At 39.6% G+C, this 24621-nt stretch overlaps 1 protein-coding gene across 1 annotated transcript in view; it reads left to right on the top strand.

The window, feature by feature from the left end:
* The window catches only part of C5 (complement C5), a 74716-nt gene extending 51433 nt beyond the window's left edge, over positions 1-23283 (top strand). Inside the window, exons 27-41 of the mRNA XM_019731219.2 lie at positions 968-1063; positions 2397-2568; positions 4951-5156; positions 6523-6675; positions 7880-7942; positions 9239-9320; positions 10320-10377; positions 14633-14735; positions 15101-15175; positions 15288-15393; positions 16467-16550; positions 17439-17528; positions 19812-19895; positions 22034-22172; positions 22746-23283. Of these exons, the coding sequence (XP_019586778.2) occupies positions 968-1063; positions 2397-2568; positions 4951-5156; positions 6523-6675; positions 7880-7942; positions 9239-9320; positions 10320-10377; positions 14633-14735; positions 15101-15175; positions 15288-15393; positions 16467-16550; positions 17439-17528; positions 19812-19895; positions 22034-22172; positions 22746-22884 (1650 nt within the window). The 3' untranslated portion in view covers positions 22885-23283. The remainder of the gene's footprint in view (positions 1-967; positions 1064-2396; positions 2569-4950; positions 5157-6522; positions 6676-7879; positions 7943-9238; positions 9321-10319; positions 10378-14632; positions 14736-15100; positions 15176-15287; positions 15394-16466; positions 16551-17438; positions 17529-19811; positions 19896-22033; positions 22173-22745) is intronic.
* Positions 23284-24621: the final 1338 nt, after the last annotated feature.

The following is a 24621-nucleotide window of genomic DNA, read 5'->3' as shown; positions in this document are numbered from 1 at the left end:
GTCCACCCATCCATCCATGTCTCTACATTCATTCAAAAACCATTCACTGAGCACCTAATACATGCAAGGGCTTATTTTGGGCAGCATGGGGGAGGGAGAGTGGGAAGGATGCACCAGACAGTTTCCCTGCCACAAAGGACTCACACGCTGATAAGGAAAGTGGGGTAAAAATACCAGCAACTCCAATTAAGATATACGTGTATATGTTCATTCATTTGTTCAATAAACGTTAATTGAGTGTGTACTAAGTGCTATATGGTACGGACATAACAGTGAACAAAACAGGTGTGGTGCCAAGGCCCCAGAGCTTATGCTCGAGCAGAGAAGTCAGACATTGAGCAGGCAACTTCAAGTGTGTGGTGCATGTTAAGAAAAGGAAAATACATATAGTTTCATTGAAAGCAGGGGATTTAACTTAGATTGAGGGAGTTGAAAAAAATGAGTGGACCTGGCTTCTAGGAGCTAGGTAGGAGAGAGTCAGGAAGAGTGTTCCGAGTGAAACCAATAGTATGCCTAGCATTTTTGGAGGGAGAGGGTAGTTCATTGGAAGAGCTAGGACCAAGAGAGCCAGCTGGAGGTGAGTGGCATGAAATTAAACTGGAGAGGTCGCTTCATGGAAAGTCTTGCAAGCATTGCATTGGAACATCACTGCCCCAAGAGGAAAAAATATGGGAGAATAGTGGCAGAATAGTGATTTGGGCATTTTAACAGGGTCTTGAAGGAAGGGGAGAATTTGAATGTGGTGAAGAGGTATGAAGTGGAGCTTCAGGGTGGAGAGGTGAGGAGAGAAGGGAACGTGAAGGCCTGAAGTCAGAATGACCCAGAGCTTACTGAAAAACAGCAAGCAGTCCAACTGGCATGCACGAAGGGAGAGAGAGATATTAAGCTCAAAATGAAGATTAGAACCAGGTCATTCTGTTTTAAAGACACCATTTCACTCTCACTTATACACCTTGTTTATTTTTAGGGTACCTTGTCTACTGAAGCCCAAGAGACCGCCTTATATCTTACAGCCTTCACTATGATTGGAATCAGAAAGGCTTTTGATATATGCCCCCTGCTGGTCAGTAAGAGTTTTCTTTCTCCAATACCTGCCATCTACTTCTGTACCATATACTGGGGTGGGGGTGCAGGGTGGAAATAACTGTAACTCCAAAATCAAAGGATTTCAGAATTATGATAGATTTTAGAGATCACCTAATCCAACCCACTCGTTGACAGTTGAGAAAACTGAGGCCTGTAGAACAGGTGAATTTAATTGTTCACTTTCATAGGCTACTGAATTAGAGAGGTGAGAATAGAACTGATAACTTCTGACAGTGATGAATTACCCAGCATCCCAGCTTCCTTCTTTTATCTCTGCCAAATCTTACGATACATATATGACTCTTATCTATAGTTGAGGCACTCTATATCATGTAAGCACTGAAGAGACACAGAAGCATGTTTGCTTCTTTGGGATGTGCTGTTTCATTTGCTTGGAAGCTGAGGGGAGAAAGAAGAGGTTTCACCTGAGTGAATCAACATAAAAGACTCCAAGAGGTAACAGAGATGGTACTCTGATCTGAGAAGAGACAGGTCCCTGAGCTTAGGTTAAACACTCCTGCCTACAAATCAGAAGTAAATTAAACATGTCCTTCAAATCAGTGTACAGAAGGGGATTTGTAGGACTTGAACCACAAAACAAAATAATATTTTTCGTTTAAGAGAATTGTTATTTCTACTTAACAAGACAAAATAATCAATGAGGATGAGTTCCCAGGGGCCTAAAGGACCACTTAGCACTTGGTGGTACCTGAGTAAGATGTAGATGGAGCTAGGAAAGAAGGCAACAGGCGAGATGTCAGCAGCATTGCACCATGCTTTCTTCTAACCACTTGTCCAAAATAACTATTTTAGTTGTCTCAGGACAAAGTCATAGGGACTGTTTTTTCCAGGAATCCTTAGGATCAAAAAGTACTTTGGCAGCTTGATTATTTTTCTGCTAGTTATGGTTTTATTTAGTAAAATTCCTTTTGAAAATGTGAATGTGTCTCAGCTCTGCTGAGGGGGAATTATGAAAGCTGTGTCTATGCTCAGTGCTTCTTCTTCCTGGAGGCTAGGTCTGACATGGCAAGCAGAAATGAAACGGAAAACCTCTAGAAGTAGGTGAAAACTCAGAGGCAAAAAAAGCTTGACCCAATTTGAACAACCTCATTTTCGCTTCTGCGATTATGCTCTGCTGCTTCTCCCAGAATAATCTGCTTCAGTGAGACACCATCCGTTTCCATTAGGTCATTTTTCTTTCCACCCTTTATCTTGCCTACCCTAGGACTGTGCCACTTGGGGTAGTTCACGTTAGTCAATAAGTTGATGCTTGACAAAGAAACTTAGGTATCTTCTGCCCTTGTTCCCAGAAAATCAGCACAGCTCTAGATAAAGCTGACACCTTTCTGCTTGAAAATACTCTCTCGACCCAGAGCACCTTTACGCTGGCCATTGCTGCTTATGCTCTTTCCCTGGGAGATAAAAGTCACCGACAGTTTCGTTCCATCGTCTCAGCCCTGAAGAGGAAAGCTTCAGTCAAAGGTATACTGGTTCCACACATTCTTCGGCAAGTGTTTACTAAGCATATAGAGTCTGCTAATTCTGGAAGGAGGGTGATGACATACAAAGTTGAGTTAAGACACAATCCCTGCCCTCAAGAAAATCCAGCTGTGCTCTCCTTCCCCAGCTATGCACCGTGGTTGGGGTATGTTTCCACCCTGAGCAAGGGGCGCCTGTGTATCCCATTCACATTAAGGTGCTGCAGGGGCCCGTGGCAACCCTAGAACATGAACTTCCACTTCGAGTGAGAAGGGAAGGCATCGGAGGACTGTGAGCCAAAGAGTGCACCAACTTGGTTCATATTGTACCAGGCTGGCTATAAAGGTCTAAATTTCATTTTGAAGAATCAACATGCTGCTTCCTATAGATCAAGAGTAAAGAATTAGACAGAGAGTAACAGTGCTTATTGGCCAGTGTGCCTATACCAGCACGGGCATGGTTGGGTACTTTGGAGCCCTCTCTTGGCTGAGGTTTTCTAAAAGTTTAATAAATCTTACATGAGATTTATCACCGTTTACAAAATTTGACTTCTTTTTGTAATCACTTAAAAATGATGGAATCTTAACATATATCTCAAAACCACTTATATTATACTGTATTAACACAAATATTATACTTGTACTTACAATACTCCTTGAGTATTATAAGATATAGATAGTAAAATTATAGAATTTAAGTGCTAGGAGATAATTCAAATAATGTTTGAGCTGGAAGTATCTTTAAAAACCAAAGTTTTTATTCTAACTACAGCAAATCTGAGGTTCTGAAAGGGAGGGAAAATATCTTGTCCAAAGTCATACAAATAATGGAATCCTGAATTTTAAACAGACATCAAAATTTTCACATCCTCAAAAATGATTTCCAAATATGCTCTGCTGTATTTTTAAAATAATTTGTTTGAAAAAGGATTTGAGATGACAAATTACTAGAGCAATAACAAAAAATATAATTGAGAACCTAATTTATGAAAAGTGTTGCATATATGAAATTGTCATTAGTGCTTTAAATTGGGAGCAGATAATAAAAGACTGAACTAAGACTTTGGGTGTGATTTCATAATTTCCAGGATGTAGATTTATTTTTGTCAAGGAAAAAAGTTCTCCAATGTATCTTATAGTGTCAACAATAATAATAAGCCCTTTATAGGTGTATGATGCTTTCTGATTTATAAAAACGTTTACGTTTAGTATCTCACTTGCATTTCACTGCAAAGAAAGGTTATCAATACTTTAGGGATTAGGAAACTGAGTCTCACAGAACTAAAGGATCTTATTCAAGTGATGTTGTCAGTTAGTAGTAGAGACTAGAACCTGAGTGTACTAATTCCCAGTTTATTATACTTTCCACTGTACTATAATGCTTCTCCTTAGCACGTACATGTAGTGTGATATTGTGGTTTATAAGAAAAATTGTATTTTACTAAATATATATTAAGTATTTATATAAATATGTACATGTGTATTCAGATGATCAAATATATTTCTCATATGTATTTTGGCTTTGTCTATGGTTCCTGACTCACAGCTCCTCAAACCCTTGGAATTTCCTAAGTGTTGAGAGGATAAAGGTGTCTTTTGTTAATGAGGTGACTTTTTTAAAGCCCTTAGGCCACCTAAGGATGAGGGCTGGCTGCCAGGGAAACCAACCGTGTGATTAGAGTACCACCCCCACCACCATCTGTGGGAAGGAGAGAGGAGCTGGAGGTTGAATCAGTCACCAATGGCCAATGATTTAATCAATCGTGATAATGTAATGTAACTTGACTTGGAAAAAAGTCCTGGAAGTACACACTGTTCCCAATAAAGTCCTGTTCCCCTTCCCCAATAAAATCTTTTTTAAAAAATTAATCAAACCTGAGGAAGGGGTCTTTGGAACCTCTGATTTATAACCAGTTGGTTGGAAGTACATGTAACAACCTGGGTTTGGAACTGACATCTGAAGTGGGGGTAGGGTGGGAAGGATAGTCTTATAGGACTGAGCCCTTAACCTGTGGAATCTGAAGCTATCTCCCAATAGATAGTGTCAAAATTGAGTTGAATTCTCAGACACCCTGCAGATGTCTGAGAATTGTTTGTTGTTGTGGGGGACCCCCCTCCCCCATTTGAAATTGCATCTCAGAACCATCCTCTGCAACCAAAAGATGTGGACTTTCCATGTGGACCCTTTTAAATAGAGACAAATAGCACTGTATTAAGGGATCTTGTTTTGTACTGATCACCTTGTAGAAGTTCTTCTTACAAAAGAGTAAGAGACTTCTAGAATCAGAAGGCCTCTGCTGGAATGAGCTGCTACAGACCTACTAAAATTGCTATGTCAAATTCACATTTTTCTTCATATTAATCAATGTGATTTGTTGATGTTCAGATAGTATACCCACCTACCGTTTCTGGAAAGATGACCTTCAACAGCAAGATAGATCTACACCTAACACTGGTACGGCACATATGGTGGAAACCACTGCCTATGCTTTACTCACCTGTCTGAACTTGAAAGACATAAATTATGTCAACCCAATCATCAGATGGCTATCTGAAGAGCAGAGGTATGGAGGTGGCTTTTATTCAACCCAGGTAATGTTTCTTTGTCTTGTTTGATCCTCCTGAAAACACTTTTGCTGCGTCTCTCACCACACATTTCACACTCATTCTGGCATGCCTTAGATAGGAATCAATAACTAAGACCAAAGTTCTCTCAGAGGTTGTCTGCACTGACATCCTTATTCCACAGAGGAGCAGAACAGCCCTGGAATGTTCATTCAGAGAGTTAGTGGCCGAGCCAAAATCAAAACTCAGTTCTCCTGACTCTAAGTCCAGTACTTCCTTTATATCTCTTAATGACCATGAAGGGTTAGTAAGGTTATCAGTGAGTATGATTACATTCTATGTAATAAACAATGGCTGCCACATAGACAAAGGTACTAATATTTCTCTCCCCAGAGTAAATAAAAACTGAAAGAAATACTGATTGCTACATGTTTATCTGTCTACCAATGTAAACTCATTATTTAAAGACATATGTTTTATGTCTTGTTGTATAATATAGTTGCATAATATACATCTATACTCAACTTTAGTTCAAATGTGCATATCTTCCCTGTTCCCTGGATGTTTGGACGATGGCAGAATGTGTGACTATGTATATAACATTTAGAGCTAGAAGGGTCCTTCACGATTACTTCAGTGATCATCTAATCCTGGGAGGCCCATGGATTTCATCTTGAGTAAAATTACAAGGCTTAGCAGGAAATAGTGACCCACTGATTAGCTTTGGCTGCCAAGGACACGGGCAGACAGGGTAGCCATGTATGGGACATCTCTGATGTGCTCACATTTCCTGATTTTATAGATGAGAAAGATGAGGTTCAGAAAAATTAAGTTCATTCATTTATTCCTTCAACAAATACTTGCTACCTACTAAATGTAATGGATGCCAGGACAGGTACACTACTTGACCCCGTGACTCTTACATTACAGTGGGGTGGCCAACAAGAAACTACACATAAAAGTATTACCAATTAAGATGACTGCTCTAAAGGAAAGAAGGGGAACCTTAAATAGGGGGTAGGGGGAGCTTATTTATGGCCTCACTATGGAGATACTTAAGCTGAAACCTAAGGATGAGAAGGAGATAGTAGACAGGCAAGGAGTTGGAGTCATCCTGCAAAGCGACTTGCCTGAGGTCACACGCTCAGGATTGCGGAGAATGGCGACCTGAAACCACTCATCCTTCCTGTCCCTGCTAAAAGCAGCATCCTTTTTGGGGAGGGAGAGAAATTCCTTTCACCTCCACACCCAGGCCCTTAACCAGTGTCACTCAGTCCACTGCAGTTTCATCTCCGGACAACATTGCCCCACCCACTCATAAGAACAGGTATTTGCAAACAGAGAGCATATACATAAGCTAAACCTATTTTTGTGTCTTGCTGATTGTTGATAGGATACAGTTAATGCCATCGAGGGCCTGACAGAATATTCACTTCTGATTAAACAACTCCACTTGAATATGGATATCAATCTTTCTTACAAGCGTAAAGGTAACTTCTACCATTACAAGATAACAGAGAAGAATTTCTTTGGGCGGCCAGTAGAGGTAAATGAAGGATGTTTTATAATATTTTCTAATTGGATGGGACCTTTGAAATCATGTGTTCCCCCCTTATTTTACAAGTGTATCTATCTATTCACTACTTAAACATCTAATGAATGCCTGCTGTGCCCTAAGCAGGGGTTCCTGCTACGTCCTGGGCACTGGGGATTCAAAAGTAAAGCAGAGAACCTGTGTGTATGTGGGGTGGGGGTGGGGGAGACAACTGTTTAAACAGACAGTGAAAAATTAGAGCCTTGATAGATACGTGGAAAGACAGGGAGGGACCTCCTGAGCCAGGCTGAGAGGTGGGAGGAGTTTGTCAAATGTGTCCAGATGAGATGGGTGGGTTAAATCTAGAAGAATCAGAGGATTTAGCCAGGTAGAGAAAAGGGAGCAATATCCAGGACCTAGAGAACAGCGCACACAAAGGTACAGCAGTAGAATGAAAAAGAAGACACAGTTGGGAATCGGCCGGTGCTTCCCCCTGGCCCAGTCACACAGGCAGACGGTGGCCAAATTAGAATTAACCTTTAGGTCCCCCAACAACTTGCCCCATGTCCTTTGCTACTACTGGATTTTAATACGTATTTTTATAATGACCACATTTTAGATTATTTTAAGGTATATTTAAATATACAAATAACTGGAAATAGTCCTTACTGTCCACAAATCCATGTTTGTGAAAAGTGAATAGGCGTGAGAAATAAAATTTAATGTAAAAGTTACAAACTAGTAGCATATATATATGAATATGGACATAGATATATCTCTATATTTAGAGAGAGAGATGGATATGGATATAGACGTAGATATAGACATAGACACATTCTCACATTTAAAAATCCAGAGATTTCAAATAAAAACCTGATTTCAAAATTCTCTTGGAAAACCAAAGATCTGGCAATAGGATGCTGCCAGGGGCATGCATCTGAAATTTGTGACGGTCCCCACCACTCATGTGACATATGTATATGCATGTATGTCTATACTTGCTTTGTGCCTGGCCTCTGCAGGCATTTGTGCTGGTGGCCCGCAGTTTGGTAATGAGTCACCTTTCCCTGGGAACATTTAGAGTTCACCAGACATTCACATTCTGAGCCAAGGGTCTGAGCTCTAATGAGGAGCTCGTGGCCTGAAGAGCATGGTAGACCGCCATCTGAGGTAACTATTAAATAATAAAAGCTGGTTTCTCCACCCACCTTTCCAGGTGCCTCTCAATGATGACCTCGTTGTCAGTACTGGATTTAGCAGCGGCTTGGCTACAGTGCATGTGAGTATTTCATTGAGAGCAACTTAACTGGGAGTTTATGTGTCTATTTGTACCACATAACAAAAAACAATTAGCGACTTGGCCACAGTTACAGAAATCTGGGCTTTGGTAACTATGACTAAAGCAGGATTCTTTTATCTAATTCTTTCTATCTTGGTAACTGTCCCCACAAATTATTTTTGAAAATGGCTATTTTCAAACGTTGTATGGATATAGTCTGTATATTTATGGAAATTACATATATAATTATATATGTATATATATATAATTTTTATGGTTGTATATGACACACAAACACACACACACACACACACACACACACACAGAGGGTGCCAAAAAAATGTATTCATACTTTAAGAAAGGAAAAACTGTATTAAAATTGTAATACTCAATATATGCCAATAACAAAAGATGAATATGAGTTATATGTATACATTTTTTTGGAACCCCCAGTGTGGTGTGTATGTGCGTGTGTGTATATAAATATACATTATATATATTACATATATATTGACATTACATATATATATATACATATGTATTCTATGATTAGTAACATAGTCACATCTCATTTGTCCACCATCATTGGAAATTGATGTATTAATGTAAAGGCTTTAGGTTTATTTTATTTTAGCCATAGATTGCATGGACATATATAAACAGCTTAGAAAAACTTGCAACTAAATGGCTAAAATAAAATGAACTCTATGTCCTGAGCATAAATTAACATTCTGTTGATGATTTTAATTATGCTCTTATCTTTAGTACATTTATTCCTTCACAGACTGTTTATGATATGAGCAGGGGATGGATCATCCACTTTTCTGTCATTTCTAGTTGCTTTCAATGTACCTACTTCTGGTAGTACCCCTGCCCATCCATAAAACCCATACTTTCTTGTTTACCACGGTGGTATCCCTGATGGTGTGTGGGCTGGGGAAAAAACACACTTCCTTGTAGTGCTGTGTATAAAATTAGAGTGTACAGGTTTGAGGACGAGACTCAGGAACTTTCCTGTAGAGTGAGGTACTCAGATTCAAGTGCATGGGATTTGGACCAAGATTCTGCCTGGCCAGGGGTCATTTTTGTTTACTTTGGGCTTCTCAGCTATGTTTCAGGTTGTGGAGTTTGCCGAAAGGCCAACTGCTGGGGAAATGGGTCTTTAATGTACACCATTTACACTGGATTTTGAAAATGATACTTCAAGAATCCCATTTGCAGCAGCAGTACTGCCATAATACCATTTCCACTTTCCCATTTTAAATAAAGTCTTCTTGTTTACTTGTCCCAACGTAGGTAACAACTGTGGTTCACAAAATCAGTACCTCTGAGGAAGTTTGCCACTTTCATTTGAAAATTGAAGCCCAGGACATGGAAGGTAAAGCGGCATGATTTACACTGTAATTTTGGCTAAGCATAAAGAATGTCAGAGAGCTTCCCTGATTAGGAAAACATGCTCAAAATCAAAATTTCTTAATCAAATTCTTTAGCTATTTGACATCAGAGTAAACATTACTGCCATTTATTATAATAGAGGTTAACTCTTTAATAAGAATAGTTGGAAACTGCAAGTAAATAACTTAATAACTAAGCTAAAGGTATGCACCATTATTGATCCAGAAATTGCTTTGACTAACTGCTTTACTTTGTAAGAATGTAACTAGTTGTAAAGCCCCAGAAAGGTCTAATTTCAGAAAGTTGAATTTCTGTTACTTTTGTGTCAGTGTTCCATTCTAGTGGCTGAATTTCCTTTTCACCCCATTGGATTTCTACCCCTTACCTTTTCTGTATTCCAAGGCTCTGGCAAACGCACATTTCTCTGCCTCCATCTTCAACTTGGTGTCTCCGGTACTTCTGATCTTTTATTAACTTGCCCTTTTGTTCTACCTGTGACCTTCATATCTCTTTTCTGGTGGGTTGGTTCTCCCCGACTAGTATGAAAACAAACACTCCAGTCCTCCTGTAACTGAGGCCCCAGGGTCAGGTGTGCGCTGCTCCTCTGCCCTGATGGCTTCCATTTGTGGCTCACAGGCCTGTTCCCACAGGAAACTTTCCAACTACCAGCGAATCCAGGCATCTGCTCTTCCTCCCCACAACCTTCTTCAGACACGTTTCCAATACATATTTATCTTAATGACTCCTTCCTTAAATGAAAAGTTCTTTGAGAGCAGAGAATTGTTCAAATGATTTAAAGGCTTCCTCGTATTTTTCCGCAGCCAGGAAGTTTCATAAAAATCAGTGAGAGTGCCAATTTCCAAATAACAAATCATTCTTAAGTGTTTTCAGAGGCCTGCTCATTAACGATTCTGTTCTGACAGTTTCCAAAACAATTAAAGACGGTTTACTCTCATTTTCGTGTGTCTGTTTTGTGTGCTAGCATCCAGTCACAGCGGCTACGGCAACTCGGATTACAAGCGCATAGTAGCATGTGCCAGGTGAGCCCATTTCCACAGAGGGGACTTCAGGTCTCACTTTTGCTCTTACGTTACTTCTTTATATCTTTTTGAATTTTAAGAGAGCCAGATGATGCAAAGTTGTTCACTTTTATTTTAAATGCAGACCATAACAGCTATTCTCAAATAGCTACTTCCTGTAAAGAACAGCTTTGGTTTTACTCAGTTTTCCCTCCTGTTTTTAGCCTTCTTCTACTTCAAACACAATATATTAATTTTTTTTCTGTCTTTCAGAAAGGGAGAGATGTGATGTAAGTATCAGGAAAAGAAAGAACTAAAAAGATTCTCAAATAAGCAGCTCCTACTCTCCTCCTTAGAAAGATCACATTCACCCAGCAAAATCCCTGGCCGGTATCCACCAGTGGTTCTTAAGTCAGCTGCACGTGGAAGTCAGCTGGAGAGCTTTCAGAACTAACCAGAATCCTGGCCTCACCCCAAGGGTCATTCTAATGGTTGAGGACCACTGAGGCCGCGCCCTCTGCAGACTAACTGCAGAGGCCTCAATTGGTCACTATATTTCTTTCCTAGTGCTGCTAAGTAACAATTTACCATAAATGTAATGTTTAAAACAACCCAAATTTATTATCTTACAAGTCTGGGGTTCAGAAGTCCTAAAATCAAGATGTCATTGGGGCTACCTCCCTTCTGGAGGCTGTAGGGGAGAATCCACGTCCTTGCCTCTTCCAGATTTTAGAGGCTGCCTGCCTTCTTTGGCTCGTGGCCCCTTCCTCCAGCTTCAAAGCCAGCAGTCAGCATCTTCCAGTCTTTCTCACTGACTCTGACTCCTGCTTCCGTCATCACGTCTCCTTCTCTGACTCTCCTGCTTCTTTCCCTCATAAAGACCCTTGTTATCACATGGGGTCCACCCAGATAATCCAAAATAATCTCCCTATCTCGACATCTTTAGCATAACCACATGGGCAAGTGCCTTTTGCCATGTAAAGTAACAGATTCACAGGTCTGGAGATTAGGACAGGGACATCTTTGGAGGCCATTCTTCTGCTCACCACACCCACCATGCTAAAATGTTTATGAAAATGTATGGTTTTGCAAATATGTTATATATTCCTTAGCGATCACACAGAGTGAATCAGTTAGTGGCAGAGCCAAGACTAGAACATAGGCTTTTCCCCTCTTCTTTCCCTCACCCCTCAGCACCTCCTTAACTCTTCCTATTCCCAATAACAGTGATTTCTATGGTTGGTATTTGCTGTTTTTACTTATAATCACACTTGATGTCAAAGCCCTCAGTAAGGGTAACTTAGAAATCCCGTAGAGTTGTGTCGTAGATTAGAGCTGAAAGGATTTTAGGGATGATATAGTAATCCCCTTATTTTAGAAACAAAGAAACTGAGACCCAACGAGGTGAAGTAACAAGCCAAGTTCTTACAAAGTTAGAGGTAAAGCTACCATGTTTCCCCGAAAATAAAACCGGGTCTTATATTAAGTTTTGCTCTAAAAGACACATTAGGGCTTATGTTCAAGGGATGTCCTCCTGAAAAATCATGCTAGGGCTTGTTTTCTGGTTAGGTCTTATTTTCGGGGAAACACAGTAGGACCTCAAACCCCAGACCTTGTCACTCTAATATCTAAAGCACCTCCTTTAATCAGTGTAATCTGAGACCCTGACCTCATGAAACAGCACAATGGTTTCTTGTCCCCTCCTTCCAGCCATTTCCCAGCCTTGTTGGTGGTCCGAGCCGGTCACTCTCTTCTTAGGACTTTTTCATCAGCCAGCTCAGCAATCCCTCCTTCCTTTCTTGGCCAAGTTTTGTTCTCTGTTCCCCCTCAAACACCGTTCCTTATTCCCTAATGTCTTTCTGGTAAGGTCACCCTTTCCCAGGCAACTTCCTTCCTCCTAACTCCCATTCCTACTCTTGGGTATCTCTCTTCTGGGGAAAGTGTTGTGATCCCAGTTGTCTTTAAATCCTTAACACTTATTAGAGGGAAGTGTGAGCAAAGTTGTTCTGGGCAGAGCTAGAATCAATGCACAGGACCCTATAGGAGACATCTAGAGTGGACCCAGAAGGGCTCTCTGATAGTGGAGCTGGACACCGGTGTGGCAGCCTCTGCCATGAAGTACTCAGGTGACCTTCAGCAAATCAGCTTAAAACTCTGGGCCTCTTCTCTAAAGCAAGGAATTGTACAATCTGATCTCAGAGTATCTTCCAGTTCTAATGTTCCGCAACTCTGCTTACATAAAAAGGCTCTCATCAAAAACTCATTCGTTTGATTTCATTGGCAGGATGCCTAATTCCAGATTGTTAATGCACAAAAGAAAGCAAATAGAGATGTAATATTGAATATTCTATCCTTTGGTTTTTATAAATTGGGGACAGCGTGTTCAAAAAAGCCAGGTGGAATATGCTTTTGGCTCTGATGCTGCAGTTAGGTTGGATAAATTACAAAAGTAACTGTGTAGTACTTATTCATGTGAGAAATTCTTCACCTTCAAATATGTATTCTCTCTCCTGATTAAAAAACTGTCAGCACACAGTTTCTGTGTTCACAAGCTCTCTTTCGTGTAGTTAGCTTTTTACAACATCTCTGTTGTATTCATAAGAAGAGAAAAAAGGATTTTATTTCTCTCCTTTCTTGGAACAAAATGCCTTTGGAAAAGAGTGCTGTCTTTGGCAGCAGGCAAAGGGTTTCTTGAAAGGAAGGTTTCTGTTCCATGGGTGAAACAGTCACCATGGCAACCAGTCATCAAGGCTCCAGCAACTTTTCATGAACACTTTCCACTCAGGAGGCCCTTTTCCATCCTGTTGACAGAGTATTTGCATCTGTGAGCAAGAGTTCTCTGCTTCTGGTGACACTCACCCATCCAATTAGGGAGATGTCCAGATACATGTCATACTACAGTTCCAAGTCGCTTTATATTCTGTTCTAAATTGTTAATCTGGTGAAGAATGAAGTTAAATTGTTATAAGCCAGGAATTTTATAATACTTCCAATTATTATGGTAAATATTACACCTAAAACTTTAAATATAAATGCTCTATAAAGTGTGATTGGGTCAAAGAGATTCCCTGCCAACTCACTAACTGAAATAATACCTCCCATTTCACTAACACTATTCCTTTAGGTGAGATCAATTCATTTCACCCCTATGAAGCTGTTTTCCCAGTTTCTTCTTTTAATCCTGACTGCTCTTACAAGCTCTACTCTCAAATGTCCAGCTGCCTCAGAAGCATCTCAAGGTGAAGCTGGAAACTGAAACTCAATCTTTGCAGAACCACACTCATTCTGCCCCTGTCCCCAATCCCTGACCCACCAACTTACCCCTTTTTAAGTCTTATAATTCTGCTTAATGGTAGCATGAAGACTCTGCCACCCAAAACGAAGCCTTGGAATTATTAAGATAAATTTAAACACAAGTTTATACTTCTTCACAGTTCATTTTAGAAATGGGAAAATGATTTGTAGAAATCTCTCAGCAGAACTGGGATAAAACCCAAGTTTCCTGAATCCCCATTTTAGTGTTCTTTTCTCTCTTGCCAGAAACAAACAAACAAAAAATCCCACCAAATCTCCCATTTTAACCCCTTTGCCTTTCTCCTTAGCTTCTTTATAAGCACAATTCCTAGACATAGTTTTAAGGATAATCCTTAAAACATTTTTTAAAAACTAAAGTGTCTATTATGGAAAATTTATAATATAGAGAAAAGCATGGAAAAGAGAGATAATCACTTATAATCTCACCATCCAGAGAAAGTAGCTGCTAATATTTTAGTGTATTTCCTTCCAGTCTTTCCCTGAACTGCTTATTGAATCTCTTTCCAGTATACAACTAATTTTTTCCTTTGAATATGCTCCCTTAGAAAAAGAACTAGAATGAGAATCAAGAGACTTATGCAGCTCTGAGGTGAACCAGTAATGTAACCTTCCGCAAGTGCTTTACTCTCATCCTCAGTTTCCTCAGCCAGTTACGAGTAATTAAGAGCTTGGACGGAATGACTTCTGTGATTTCTTCCAGCTCCAAAATGCTGGTCTACTGAGATTATTGGTCAAGCAAGAAAAGAGTTAGCCTAGATGACTAAAAGGTCTCTTGCAACTCTAAAATTCAGAGATTGCAATGCATATATTGTAGAGCGGCAAATAAGTGGAGACCCACCTTCAAAACTTAAAGGCTTCTAAGGAATAGGGCCTTTTCTTTTCTTTTTTTATGGGGGGGTGGCTTTTCTTAAAGCATCTTATCCATTGATTTACTTCATTTTCTAATCTCTAATTATTTTAGCTACAAGCCCAGCAGAGAAGAATCATCATCTGGATCCTCCCATGCAGTGATGGATATCTCTCTGCCTACTGGAATCAATGCAAACACGGACGACTTAAGAGCTGTAAGTGTTTTCTTTTCCATATTGTTACGGATGCTTGGTTTTTGTTACTGCATTATTTTACAGACAAAGCTATTTCTTTTCATTCTAATATGTCACTTTCATAGAATCATCCCGAATATTCTTTCCAAACCAATAATCTATCCAAGGGTTGATTCCGCAAAGTGAAGTGAGGGCACATATTTGTATGGCACAAAAAATGTGAGCGTATGTGCTAACATGTTCCAACTTTTTCAAGAAGGGGAGCTGCTCTTCAACTTCTTTGATAGAGGCTTACATCACCATGATCTAACATCTCATCGTTGGGTGAACGCATTTAAACAAAAAGATAACAGTATTAAATTCAAGCTTTGCTCTTTCTTCCTTAGCTTGTGGAAGGGGTGGACCAACTATTAACTGATTACCAAATCAAAGATGGACATGTTATTGCCCAGCTGAATTCGGTAAGCTCCACCTGCCACCATTCTTTATTTACTATTACTACTCAAAATTTACAAGCTAAAATATTATGAATCTCTTCTCTCCCATAATTTCCTTAAACCTTGAATTTGCCAGATTCCTTCCAATGAGTTCCTTTGTATTCGATTTCGGATAATTGAACTTTTTCAAGTCGGGTTTCTGAGTCCTGCTACTTTCACAGTGTATGAATACCACAGACCAGGTAACCAACTCTACTCTGAAATTTCTTCAGAAGACTACTTTATATTCATTACAGAACCTTTAGAAATCCACTAGAGGCTCATACATTTTACATATCACCTCTCCCAGGGCTCACTCTTCACAAAAGTCTCAACTTGAACCCACAAATCACTGCATGACATTGAGCGAATCATTCCACCTCTCTGGGCCTCAGTTTCTTCATCTTTAAAATAACTGGACTAGATTGCTCCTAGCGTTTAAGTTCTTTGCCTCAAGTTTATCTTTGGTGTTCATTTCAGTATTCGTTGTGCCTCTCCTTTCTAGAGAAGCCCACTTAGTCTACTACTTCTTTAATCCTCCCAGAATCAACTTCTCCATCTATAGTCTTATCACAGTTTGCAGAGAGCTGTGTTAGAAAAGTTATCACATTGCACTGTAGTTATTTGTTTGCATGCCTTTCTCACCAACACTGGACAATGTTTTCATCCTTTGTGCCCCTAGTATCTAACACAGTGTCAGGTATATAATGTGAATCAATAAATGTCAAATGAATGGTCCCACATTTAATCATTCAGCCACCTCTGAGAATATTAATGACTGGAGAGCTTCCTGGTTCACAAGATAGATGACTCCACCTTCGATGGTTCTACTTCTTAGAAAATTCTGAGAGTGAAGCAAACTCTGACACCCATTCATTCTAGTTTTAGCTTCTGAAATCACATAGGACATACTTAGCCCCTCTTCCCCTTGAGAGAGAATACACACACACACACACACACACACACACTTGCTTCCTTTCAGTAGACTCCCATGTAACATGTTTTTTCTCTCATTCATAGAAGAACCAAATATTTTCATTCTAAGAAATGAATATAGAACAGTAAAATTTCAAGCACAGAAGGGTAGATCATTTTGAGGATAGAAGGGCCCATGAGAGGACAAGCAATTCAAAATTTAACCTCCACAGGCCTTAGCTACAAAAAGAAGGGTTTGGAATAAGTGATCTCCAAGGCCCCATGGGAGAAACTCACTGATCAGGGAATGTGTCATGCGTTAATCAAGCCACCTCTCCTAACCATGCTTTCATCGTCACAGATAAACAGTGCACCATGTTTTACAGCACATCCCATAGCAAACTTCAGAAAGTCTGTGAAGGAGCAACATGCAAATGTATAGAAGGTAAACTTCATTTAACATGTTTAGGCTGCATGCTTGTTTAAAGCAGCTACTCACAAACCGGGGCTAATCTGGGGGAAGCTGTCTAACAAACTGTTGTATCTCAGGAGTAGGAATGTCATCTCAGCTGATTGAAAGCTGATTCCTTGAGCGCTATAAAGCTACTTCTCAATAACTCCTGAACAACCTAATGTTTTATACCATACAGAGGTGGAGAGATACCATCTAGACAGTTATTGGCTATCAGAGAGACCACATGATTTAAATTCTTACTTTCCCCCTGGCATTTCCCACGTAAAAGGACCACAACCCAAGGGAGGCTCTTCTTCTTTCCCCTTGTCCTTCCCAGTTACTGACATTCTCTATTTATTGTCCAGTTTTATAAACCCAAGGCAGCCTTCTTGGCCAAGAAAGAGACCCAGAACTCACAAATAGTCAACTGACTCCATGAGGGTCTGGGTTGGTTTGGTTTTATTTTGTTTTTCCAAAACCTTAATATCTATAAATTTCTTAGATACTTATTGCACCATTTTATAGCTGTAAATCAGTGACATTATCATCTGGTTCCTTCAAGGGACTTTTGAATATACTCGAAATGGGAAAATTTCCTCCATTCTCCAATGGAAACATATGCATTTCTAAAAAACTGAATGTGGAGTGACTAGCCATTCTAAGAATAAGTCTCATGTTCAAAATTTTTGTTTTGTTTTGTTTTTGCTTTATGTAATGTTTCACTTTACGGAACTGAAGAAAACGGACAGGTCTTAGGAATCTGGTATTTGTAAGATTATATTAGATTGTCTCAGGGCTCATGGGCACTGTGTTTACTTCTAAAGAGAGTATCTGTTCCCTTACATTAACCTAACTTTTACTGTTCTTCACAAAATCCAGCTGACTGTGGACAAATTCAGACAGAATTGGATCTGACAATCTCTGCAGATACTAGAAAAGAAACAGCATGCAAACCAGACATTACATATGGTAAGTTCCATTAAACAGGGACATTTTATGAATATATGATCAGTTAGAAAGATCAACAACTTTAGGTACTGATTATATCAATAAAACAGTCCATGTATTCCGTTGAAGTAAAATGCTATCAATTTTTAGCATTAACATGCGAAGTTATTTATTCTGCAGCAAGAAACATGATTTTCATTTAAGATGATAGAAGTGATGTGCACACTCAGCCAAGACACTTTACGTCAATAGATTCCATTGAATTAATGGTGCTAAAACATATTCAGAGAGAATTTTTGAGAAGCCATAAAATTTTACTATTGTATTTTTCCAGTTGATGGAACAGAGGCAGAGACAAAAGTGGTTTTAGGATTTGGCTGTTTTTTGTGTGTTTTTTTCAAAATCCCTTCAAAGATAAGGTAAAAAATATCAATACTAAGTAATTTTTAATATATGCAACATTTCAGTACATGTTTGAGACTCCATTTCAAAAGGAGCACCTCCTGGTTGTCCTTTTAGCTCAGAGCTAAATCAAGTGCCCAAGTACACTTTTAGTCTTGCCTCAAGTTCCTCATAGAATTAGCTCCTTTATTTTCTATCCATAGTTTCTAATGTTTATTTCTGGATTTTTTTTTTTTTTTTACGAGAGAGAGAAAGAGCATATTGTACACTATCTCAAATCTCTTCTTGAAAATTGGTAGGGCGTTATTTATAAACAAAAAAATCAGTACAGTTGATTTGGCACTTTGTGTTTATCAATTGCTTTCATATATGGTTTCCCATAAGATTCCTTTGAGATAATAGAAGATCATCCCTATTTTACCAGTGAAGAAACTGAGGCTCAGGAAAATTTTTAAATTTGCTCAAAGCCAAGCAGGATGTTATCAGTCAAACCAGGAAGCATCCTAGTCTCCAGTATTATTTCCATTATATTACACTGAATTCTGTTGATGGAAATACAGCCATCATAATGAATTTTGTATAGTTCATAGTCTTTCTTTCGAATTCATCTTGATTTTTTTTAAAGCCGAAAAGCTACCCAACTCGGGCAAGATCCACTGCAGTTTTAAAATATATTGAGACTTGAAGAGAATACTATATGTTGTTTTAACAAACAAAAATTTCACTAAATTATTTCTTTCTCCCATTTAAAATTATTTTCACTCTTATTAAATACCAGAAACCTATTTTAACAGAAAAGAAATGCAATCTGGATTTAGTTTATTACATTAAAAAAAAACAACTTGCTGGCTTTTTTGGAGACTACAGGTTGTTACTGGAATAACAGAATAGAAACAAAATAAAACAGTTCCCTCTCTCCACCTATGCCCACAGTAGGTGCACTGCTCATATCCACCATAAAAATTTATGAACGTGAAATCAAGGACATAAAATAGAAAAGGATCTTTTCTATTTTAAGCCACTTATTTACACAGTCTTTGTTTCTGCTACAATGAGTTCATTCATTCATCTATTAAAAGTCTTTTCTTGAAAGTAATAAACTAAATGCAGATTGGACTTATTCTCTGTGTTAAAATAGGTTTCTGATACCTAGCTGAGTAGCTTAGATCTCAAAAATGGACAAAAACTTTTAGGTCATTCAACCCCATCAAAAGCAAAAACAAAAGGATCTTTTCTCAGGCCACATAGAAGGGATGGGTCCCTTCAAGCTGGTCATTCCAGAACAGAGGTCAAATACACCATGGATGCCTGAATAAAGACGAAACAGCTTTGGGAGTGACTCATGTCAGATAGCTGCCAATCCAAGCAAAGATGAGTCAGAAAAGAGAATCCTATCAAAAACCAAAGATCAAAGCCCATGGAGGTATCAAAGCAAGGGAGGGAACGAGGAGACTCACAGGCGGGCCTAAATTATAGATAACCCCCCCCAACCTCCCTCCCCCCACCTTCAGCCTGCAGAGAAGGAAAGGGCTCTTCAAAGTACCCCATGGGCACAACTCCACTAATCTTAAAAGATCAGAATCTGAACTTTATATCTAACAAAGGCTTATTTGGTTTGTTTTGCCTGCTTCTGTCTTAATTTAATATTGTTCTTGTCCTAATCAGCCAGTTCCATAACGGAGGCCAGGGCTAATGATTCTAAGTAGAAAGTATCATCAGAATTATGATCAGCAGAATCAGACTGAGTATCTGGGAAGGCTTCTTGGGGGAACTAAGACTTACCTCAAGGTGCCCTTAAGAGCGTGCCATACTTCATTTCTCATCGGGTTGACAAATTCTGGCTTCTATTGGATATGGTATTATTGGCATTGAGCATGAACTGTTGTTTTCTTTTTTTGCCAGCTTATAAAGTTAGTATTACATCCATCACTGAAGAAAATGTTTTCGTCAAGTACACTGCAACCCTCCTGGATGTCTACAAAGCTGGTGAGAATTCATTCATTCATTCTTCCATTCAACAGTTATTTAGTAGTCATGATGTGCTGGGCATTATATTGGACACAGAGGACACAACTTGAATAGAAGTTCCTGCCTTCATAGACTTATATTCTCTTCAAGGAGACACATTTAAAAAAAAATGAAGTGGGCAAAAAGATTAAATAATTATAAAAAAAAATTTGTAAAGTCTGTTAAGAAACTTTTACGTACTTTGATATGTCTTTATTTTGGGTGTTCATTTTTTATATATGTCAATTTTGAATTTATATAAATAGGAAAACACCACATACTTAACCACTTACACAAGACTGGCTGCACGCTAACAGTAAACCAACATAAAAACATAACTATTTAGAATCAAGGGCAATTATGTAGTTCAAAAATAATGATAAATTGGCACTTCTCCTAAAACAGTGAGCTCAGAGTAAGCGAGGATATAAATGAAAAAAAGATGGTTGAAGCTGAGGTTAAGTATTCTCTTCTTCCGACTATGCTTGAACTTCTCCATAACAAAAGGTTTTAAAAAATATTGATAAGGCACCGAATAGCCACACTGCTTACCATGACAGGAATTCAATCAGTAAATAGTGCTGAGAATGTTGTTTACATGTTGCTACAAGAGGAAATCATGTATTAATGGTCATCAGGCAAGCCTAAGAAAATTAGCTTGAACTAATGTGTGTGCACTGGAATTTATATTGCTAACTAAAGTTGATCATCTATGCAGTTACTATTATATACTATATACCAACATTTTCAGAAGTTTTTCGGGATTTCATAATTAGGGTGACTCTGCCAGAGTTTAATAACTAAGTAGATACCAGTCCTGAAAATATCGCAATGGATTAGACCCAGTCCCTGCCTCAAGGAATTTCCAGCCCAGCTGAAACAGATATGTGGAGTGAAACATTGTGCTAGAAATTCAAGTATAATGGGAGTAAGGGGGAGGCAGGTATTTATGACAAAGAACACCAAGGAGTGTTTACTGGATACTGTGAGAACTGAAGATGTGTTTAAAGATGGGGAGAAATTCAACAGGCTAACATGGGGAGGAATACATTCCAGGTAGGGGTCCAGCTTATTGGCTACTTTTGAGTTCTTTGGGAATCCCAAAGTTAACTTACTTAAAATTTCCCAAGTCTTTTATATGTCTTGCACTTTTCTGCAAAATTATACATTGCCAGCTACCAACTACTTTTTTATTTTGACATATGGAGATTAATCCTGTTCAACTATAAAAGGTTCTTTTAGTTCCTGGTTGTAATGCAGGGACTCAGCTCCCGCTCCCTGCACAAGAACGAAGGATATGGTGAGGCCAAAAGAGAACACCCACGGAGCCATAGATAGGGGAGTCATACCACTATATTCTCCATGGCGGCTGGGTTGGAGACACAAAAGCAAACATCCCCCAGTACCCTAACGAGGGGTCTTCCTGCACCCCAGTCTTACTGGTAGCCGGGGGAGAGACACAGGAAGTAGGATCAACACAATCTGCAATCCACAATCCACTTGCTAACCGCCCTTGCTAGCGTAGCCATGGCAGTTACATTAATGGCTAATGGCTAACTGGTTACAGCTGATGGCCAACTAGTTCTAGCTGATGGTCATCTGATCACAGCTGATGGCCATCTACTACTCGAGCCAGCACCTTTCCACATGAGGTCAAGAGCCTGGAAACTGCTCTCTGGGACTCTGTCCCCACAATAACCATTAAATTCCTACACTGGTTCTACAAGAGTAGTCATAACAAGCAGTTATATAGCGCTTACTGTGTTCTAAGCACTTTTCATATATTAACCCATTAAATCTCACAGCAGTTCTGCAAGGTAGGTTTTATTGCCATTCCCATTTTTTCAGCTGAGGGGACTGAGCCCTTACACAGAGAGCATAAATCATTTGTCTAGGGCCACACAGCCAGGAAGTGGCAGAGCTGGGGTATAACCCAGGCTTCAGACTTAAGTCTGAAGTCTTAACCATATGGACATTCTTACTCTGCAATAGCCATTAGCCTTTCGATATAACTTTACACTCACTAATAAATAGCCATGAGGGGCTGGAATGCTTAGAGAGTTTATAATTGTGACATAGTAACATGAATGTGATAACCTTATTTGTATGTTTCTCAGGTGAAGCTGTTGCTGAGAAAGATTCTGAAATCACCTTCATTAAAAAGATGACCTGTACTAATGCTGAACTGCAAAAAGGAAGACATTATTTAATTATGGGTAAAGAAGCCCTCCAGATAAAACACAATTTCAGTTTCAAGTAAGTCATCAATTTTCAATATTTTGAAGTCTCTGATCTTCCCTCCAAAACTGAGTGTAATTTATTCTCGAATACACGTTTCTTATGTGCTCTGTTGTTAACCAACAAACCATTAGGAGCATAAATGAAATAATGTAAGTTGAAAACAAAGAACTATTTAAACCCATTAGGGCAGCTGAGGACTCGTTGACAGATAAGCCAACTGAAGACCTGTGTCTGAAGATGACTGAGGGTGCTCATCCAAGCCCCCTGCACCCCATCTGCTCTTTCAATAAGTTCTCCAACTATTCTGTTTGAAAAAAGGAAAATGTTTAAATACACATTTTAATATGGTTGTTTTTTTAAAAAATAGATGTTTAAACAGATTCCATTCCTGCCTTTCACTGTGGGGGCCCCAAGCAAGCTTCACGACTGTCAGGGGCTTGTGGACCTTCCTAGGGGGAGGTCGTTCCAGAATAGTTTGGCTGACAGCCTGACCCAAGGGGACTTGAACAGCCCAAGTTCAATTGAATTCAGCTCTTCTCTATTTGGGGCCATCATCACAAACGCTTCGTTTTCATTTTTTCTTGGCAGGTACATCTACCCTTTAGATTCCTCAACCTGGATTGAATATTGGCCTACAGACTCAGTGTGTCCCTCGTGCGAAGCATTTTTAGCTAATTTAGATGAGTTTGCTGAAGACATCTTCTTAAACGGTTGCGAAAATGCCTGAAAAAGTTCATCTGCGTTCAGTTTTCACTATTGACTCTGGTTGTTGAAATTTTTTCTTCCATTTTTTTTTTTTTAAATGTTCACAGCTGGTCTTATTTGGAAAGCTCACTTTAGTTAGAATTAGTGGCACTCGCTTTTATTAGAGAACGATTTTAAGAGCTGTAACTTTCTGAAATAACGTGGCCTTGGGGGGCATGGAGACAGATACTCATTCCAAGGTTATTGGACACCAGAAGCAATAAATTGGAATGCCTCCTAAAACCTACCACTCAGGAATGTGTGTCGGGACGGAAAGAATAGCCCATTGAAATGTAGTATCTTACAAAAACACAGCCTTTGCTCGAAAGAAAATACCAAGGAACAGAAAACTGATCATTAAAGCCTGACTTTGCTTTCAAAATGTGCGAAAAGGCAGAAAAATGTGTTATTTTATGCTAGGTCGGCTTCAACCACACAAAGACAGGCAAATTGAAAGAGGTGGAGAAGGTGGCACTGAGACCTGAGAAGGCCTAACCTCAGAGACCTCAGCAAACTGAGAAGGTAGGAGAGTTTGTCCTTGCCCCTCCCCTTCTGTTGCCCTCTCTTTACCCCCGTGGGGGTCCCTCTACTCCTTTCCCTCTCAGCACATATTCATTTCCCCAGAAACTCACTCTTGCCAATAATTGCTCTCCTGGAAGGCAGGCCTCAGTGCAGCAACCTAGTGAAAAGAAAGTAGGTGGGAATCAGGAGACCTTTTTTCTAGCCCTAAGCAGGTCTCTGAGCCTCGGTTTGAGCCTTATAAAAGAGGATTTCTTAGAGGAGCATCATTTTTAAGTGACGTTTTACAGCACATTAGCGCTCTCACATATATTCCCACTTAATGTCTCAAGCATCTCATGAGGTACAGGAATTATTATTATCCCCATTTTACAGATGAGGAGATGGGCAGAGTCGGAGTCCAAACCCCGAGGCTCTCTCCCAATCTAAACGCACCCCTCTTCTACAGTACTGCATCACTTTGCTTGTGGGGTTTTGTTTTCTAATGCTAAGGCAGGATGCAGTTGGAATTTCTTGAAAATGTATAGTTTAACCAGGCCCCCTGAACTATCACAAGGAAACATGAAGATGAACTCTTCATGTAAAAGTAAGAGTGACCAAAATGCATTCCCTTTTTGAAAGATCTGCATTTTACCAGTTAGGTGAAACTCCACGAAGCCTTGCTGTGTGTGCCTTGTAAGTGATACTAAGATTTTCCACTTCCAGGAACTAAGGATTTATTTTTGTTAATGTCAACGCTCACATTGTAGGCACTCCCTTGGCAAAAGCAACCAACGTGTCCAATATGTCCAAACTCTGCCAGTGAGGGGTGAGGGCCCCTCAGAGCAGGCCTGCAGTGCCTGCTGTCACCTTCTTTCTAAGGCAGGCTTGAGGGAACCACTGCAGCACTGGGGGGTCAGGGTGGCACCCGAGTCTCTGAGCTGGAGGGTTGCCTTCTCCCTAAGCACTGTGGCCAACCGGCCAGGCCACAGCTGCCTTATTCATACACAATGCAGCTGAGCTTTCAGACATCAAAGCAGGCCTTTGTGAGTTAGCCTGGCACCATTTAGAAATCTGCCAGCTCCTCTTCAGCTCACTCCTGTGCATTTAAACATATTTCATCAGTGAGGCTTTCGTGTCCCTCCAAACAGCCTGGGGCTCCTACTCAACCCTGTACTTCTCTTCCAAGGCACTTGCAATTATTTACTTAATCATGTGTAAT

This window comes from Rhinolophus sinicus, linkage group LG04 (assembly GCF_036562045.2).
Source record: "Rhinolophus sinicus isolate RSC01 linkage group LG04, ASM3656204v1, whole genome shotgun sequence".
Lineage (NCBI taxonomy): Eukaryota > Metazoa > Chordata > Mammalia > Chiroptera > Rhinolophidae > Rhinolophus > Rhinolophus sinicus.
The sequence above is the reverse complement of the archived record's forward strand: the minus strand, read 5'-3'. Positions and strand labels throughout refer to the sequence as shown.